A 5,698-nucleotide genomic window follows, 5' to 3' on the forward strand; every position below is an offset into this window, starting at 1 on the left:
CATACTCATATATACTTCTCAGCTGTATGTATTTGAAGTGAGGTGTTTTTCGCTTTAACATCCTTGGCCTTCCGGTTTTGTTTCGTTCGCATAGACATGCCATCGTTGGTTTGTGCTTCCAGTGTAAGGTGCCCTATGTAGTAGAGTGCCAGGTAAAACTTCAATAGCCAACTCTATTTGGTCAACACCATTCTGGCAGTACATGTATTCGAACCGGTATAAGTGTGCTAGTGTGAGCTCACGAATCGATTGAGTTAGTGAGATCTGCAGCCAGTGTGCAGCAAGAAAGAGCACAGCAGTCGTCTCCTGTACCCGTTGGCTTTGGCGTTGATTGTGACTTATGGTATAGTGCGGTTGAATAAGTGTTGTGTTTGCTTTCGCAAGTAAAATACGGTCATTGGTGTATTCTGGAGCCAAGAATTGGACCTGTTGTGTGCCTATCGTCGGTTCTCAATTATTGGGACTCTACCGCCACCCTGTGTGCGAGCCCAATTTTTAGGTTGCATCCGAGTCCGAATTATTTGGTACACAATCTTACCAGTACAAGAACTGGGCCTTACTGTGCCCCCCATTCACTCTAATCTTGCAGGGCCTCTAGCACATGCCTGTCTCAGGTTCGTCTACTTTAGCTGTATCCGGGTTGTGCACTAACTAACCACACATCAGCCTCAACCAACCACACAACAGCCTCAGCCAGCCACACACTAGGTGCATGGCGCGGTCAACTTGCACGGGCAGACAAAAGTATGAAACACTCATACAATTCCTATTCAGTTATCCAGTGCCGGTCCCATTGCTACTCACAGTGACCTGCGCCGTTAACCGGGAGAGGAGATACCATTAATCTCGTCTGCACATCTCTCAATTTTCTACCTGCGAACACTCGCATCATAGTGTTGGGTGCAATTCTCGATACAGTCGGTTCTCATATATTTCTGTTTATGTATCGCTTACGCTGTTTCCAGATAGGGCAGGTGGCGGTGCGCGACCCTAAGACAGTCATGATCAGTTGTTACGACCCTTCGGTATGGTAACATATGCATGTGATTGTGAATTTGTGTGTATGGTAGCATATGCATGTGATTGTGTATTTGTGTGTATGGTAGCATATGCATGTGATTGTGTGTTTGTGTGTATGGTAACTTATGCATGTGATTGTGTATTTGTGTGTATGGTAACATATGCATACGATTGCGTATTTGTGTGTATGGTAACATATACATGTGATTGTGTATTTGTGTGTATGGTAAGATATGCATGTGATTGTGTATTTGTGTGTATGGTAACATATGCATGTGATTGTGTATTTGTGTGTATGGTAACATATGCATGTGATTGTGTATTTGTGTGTATGGTAATATATGCATGTGATTGTGTTTGTGTGTATGGTAACATATGCATGTGTTTGTGTATTTCTGTACATGGTAACATATGCATACGATTGCGTATTTGTGTGTATGGTAAGATATGCATGTGATTGTGTATTTGTGTGTATGGTAAGATATGCATGTGATTGTGTATTTGTGTGTATGGTAACATATGCATGTGATTGTGTGTTTGTGTGTACGGTAAGATATGCATGTGATTGTGTATTTGTTTGTATGGTAACATATGCATGTGATTGTGTGATTGTGTGTATGGTATCATATGCATGTGATTGTATATTTGTGTCCACAACTATTTGTTGGTGAAGATACGAATCAACATGGGTGCAGGGTGTATGAAGCTGCAATTAGACAAAAGTGGTGATAACCACTTGCTAGTTCGGACAGCAGTGGTGATCAGGTGCTATGACGTATTGGTGTGCTAACACAGGTAGATAGGTGGTAGTGTATATATTCATATATACCCATCGTTACTCTCGGCGTGGCATTATATACGTGAATATGTAATGGTTTGTATGTTTATATAAACACGAGCTCCTTTATGCAGATATTGTCTCTAAAGAATATGCGAGAGAGATCAGGATGAAGGGTTGACCTTGTGCGTGTACAGGAATATACAATATACATACAGACCAACCAAAGTACAGTGTCGAATGTCACGTCTAGCAAGTAGTATTAGTATGTGACAGTTAAGCCCGGCGGGTACGTATTCAGTTCCGATACGGAGCTCTGGTCAATTGTTGCACGTATACCATTGTGCGTGGGCCTGAACAGATCCTACTAGCTGTGTATATCTGTCTAATCACCGAACGTTCTCACTTCAGTCTGCCCCACATGTGGTCAGCGCTATACTTGAGGCTGACATGGGCCTCAACCCAGACATCGCAGACGAGGGAATGATCAAGGTGCCTATACCCAAGTATGTGTCAACTGGACCTACCTGTGCGTGTGTGTGTTTTTTGGTGTTGTGCTGTGTGTTTTAATACCAAAGTGCTTATACCCAAGTATGTGTCAACTGGACCTGCCTGTGCGTGTGCGTGTTTGTTGGTGTTGTGATGTGTGATTTAGTACCGCCGGGCTCGGGCGCAGCTTCTGTGTGATTATATGTATGGAGTTGGGGCGGGGACTGTGTGTCGTTACTGACTCTCAGTCATCAGTTCTGCGAGTGCAGTATCTGTGTCTTAAGAAGGTTCTAATAACTGACCAGTGTTGGTGAACCATACATTTCAAGGCGTATGATGATATTATATTTCATTGCGAGGCTTTTATCGCCACACTCTACTGTGGGAATAGCGCACAAACGTAGTGCCAGGCATTCATTTGTATGCACGATGCACGCGGTATCGATGTGACTCCATTAATAGAGTTGTGATATATGTGCAGAGCATGTTGTGGTATCAATGTGACTGACTTGTGATATATGTGGAGAACGTGTTGTGGTATCGATGTGACTCCATTAATGGACTTGTGATATATGTGCAGAGCGTGTTGTGGTATCGATGTGAATCCATTAATGGACTTGTGATATATGTGCAGAGCGTGTGGTTCATTTTGAAGACTGTCGCTGCACTGACCGCTAGCTTTAGCACAGCAGGACAACAAACCAGTGTGTAGCCGTTGGTTGTCAGAGTAATTGTGCTGACTGAGACCCCATTCGGGCTTATCGGTCATTTCAGCACTGAAATTTATAGTGTACGGCAGAGGAGTATACACGGACTTATCTTTCGTGTGTGTATGTGTGTATGTGTGTGTGTGTGTGTGTTTTATTGTATTTATATTACAGTCGTACTAACCTTTCGTATTCTGTGTGCGTTCCTTCGCTTCCGCAGGACCACTAAAGAAACACGCCAGACCCTTATCAAGAAGTGCAAAGAGATTGCAGAGAGAGCTAAGGTCAATCTGCGAGGTGCCCGAGGGAAAGGTATATCCACTTTCTGTGCGTAATCATGTGAAAGGCGTGGGTAACTCTTGCACAGGTTGTCGTATCAGAGTGGGAAGACGTGTGCGTATGAAGTTTATTAGTGGCGGTATTGTGCACGGCCACATGTATCTTATATCCTGGCCATTGACTAATCCACCCCAAGTGTCAGTAGGTGTACTCGTACGAATACTTTACTCATTGTGTTGAGGGTCCTGATCATCTGTCGCCATATACCTTTTTTAAAATTTTAACTTGGTGTCTCTGATGCTCGCACCGACATCTCGGGTGGGCACGTTGAGCTTGTAGGGATCGGACCAAAGTAAGCGAGCGATTATATACACATTTCTTACACATATATCTATATACACTTGAGATTCCCTATCTCAAGAGTGTGTGAACTTGTGCACATTTTGAACGTGATCTCTTAACCCTGTCGCTTACTCGCTTACGTGCACACAGGGATGGACCAAGTCAAACACGCGAATCTGCCAAAGGACGAAGCTCGAGCCGCTGAAAAGCGGGTGCAGAAAGAGCACGACTCAATACACAAAGAACTGGACGCCATCGCACACAAGAAGATCGATAGCCTAGCGTAAACATAAAGACCGCATAAGCTTACACATTGAACCAGGACATTAATGATAAAGCACACCATATCCCATCCCATGGAGTGGTGGATCGTAAGCGCTGTAGCTAGCTTTGTATTGGAATACAATAAACTATTTAGTGACCTAGGTCCGCTAGGTCTGTGTCCATGTGAATTTTGGGGTGCGTGTGCTGGTGCGAGAGCGGGCAACAACCGAATATTAGGATTAAAAATTACAGCGCTTTGGCTACTCAATTCGGCCGGGCAAGTATGTTCTTGCTAAGTAGGCGGGTGTGGTACACCGGTATATGTTTGTTTGCAAGTGCTTCGAAGAAATCAAGGGATGTGCCGTTGTGTCATTGCTTTAATGCTGCATTTGTAGAGGTAAACCCTAAACCCTAAAACCCTAAAACCCTTTCTCCATTGCTGCTGCGATAGGGTAGCTCAAATAAAACTACTTGATCTAGATTTAGGATGTATTTATCATCCTTTATTTGTATGTTCAAAAAGTATTTTTCTGTGTTTAACAATCCTCAATAACAGAGCGCCTATCCGATGATATATCGTTTTATATTAATTGTACAAAGGTACGATGCATTCCTAATATGACAAAACTTTGATATAAAGCCGGACACCCGGTATTTGTGACTTAATCGGTAGGATCTGCCCGTGCAATAACTTGCTATTGATCTGCCATGGATACCGAAAGCTCTAATTAAGAACCGCTGGTGTGGGCTTGTCAGGTGGACAATAATGGCCTGTATACATTTGGATCCACTGAGCTTTCGTTGGTTTGACCTGGTGCCTGGGCCCTGGGTCTGGGGACTGGTGGAGTGATGGGACTCTGGGAGTGGGGGTTTACTTTCTACGGGACATACATTAGTTGGGCTGGCTGTTGTGACTGAGCAGTGGCGACTGATGGTTGGTGAGTAGTAGGTCATACATACGACAAGATTATTTGACAACCCGAAATAAATACGACGTGTCAAATAAATACAACGTGTCAAATAAATACAACGTGTCAAATCAATACATAAATACGACGTGTTAAAAAAATACGTGTCAAATAAATACGACATGTCAGATAAATACAACGTGTCAAATAAATACAACGTGTCAAATAAAACGACGTGTCAAATAAATACGACGTGTTAAAAATACGACATGTCAAATGAAACGACGTGTTAAAAATACGACATGTCAAATAAATACGACATGTCAAATAAATACGACGTGTCAAATAAAACGACGTGTCAAATAAATACGACGTGATAAAAATACGACATGTCAAAGACATGTCAAATAAATACGACGTGTTAAAAATACGACGTGTCAAATAAAACGACGTGTCAAATAAATACGACGTGTCATTCTGTTCTCGATTTAGTAAATAGCTTTTAAAATATTTAGTGAACACTTTTACATTCCGTAGTTTAAAAATTATTATTTTTCAATATATAGATGTTATAGAGATCAGGTTGGAAGATAGATATTCATATATCACCAACGGACAGTTACGAAATATACGACGGGATTGTCGCAGAATGGGTTCCGATGCTATAATACGCACATTTCTCTTGCCGTTCATATCCATTTTTGGGACGATAGCTGCAATAGGTTAGTACAAGGTCATGCCAATCTTTGATTTCTACCCAAACCTTGCCAAGATGGCCATTTTCACCCTGTGAATCCGTGCTAAGTTATCGAGTAATCTCCTTCAGGTTTGATAGAACTCAACTTCCAATATGAAATAACTATCAAATCAATGAGTACGATGGATTCTTCGTTTATTATGGATCCGTAAAC

The 5,698-nt window shown here is 42.3% G+C and overlaps 2 protein-coding genes across 2 annotated transcripts in view; both read left to right on the plus strand.

The window, feature by feature from the left end:
* Positions 1–1,001: 1,001 nt before the first annotated feature.
* SARC_09569 (ribosome recycling factor) lies at positions 1,002–3,902 on the plus strand (the record flags this gene model as incomplete). Its single annotated transcript, XM_014296407.1, has 4 exons — positions 1,002–1,025; positions 2,210–2,304; positions 3,215–3,306; positions 3,766–3,902. 4 exons carry the CDS (start codon positions 1,002–1,004, stop codon positions 3,900–3,902), a joined length of 348 nt encoding a protein of 115 aa, XP_014151882.1.
* A 1,457-nt stretch (positions 3,903–5,359) lies between these two features.
* SARC_09570 (hypothetical protein) overlaps positions 5,360–5,698 on the plus strand; it is a gene marked incomplete at its 5' end in the record, with an annotated part of 4,746 nt that continues 4,407 nt past the window's right edge. Inside the window, one exon of the mRNA XM_014296408.1 lies at positions 5,360–5,509. Within this exon, the coding sequence (XP_014151883.1) occupies positions 5,360–5,509 (150 nt within the window). The remainder of the gene's footprint in view (positions 5,510–5,698) is intronic.

Source organism: Sphaeroforma arctica (assembly GCF_001186125.1).
Source record: "Sphaeroforma arctica JP610 unplaced genomic scaffold supercont1.989, whole genome shotgun sequence".
Taxonomy (NCBI): domain Eukaryota; class Ichthyosporea; order Ichthyophonida; genus Sphaeroforma; species Sphaeroforma arctica.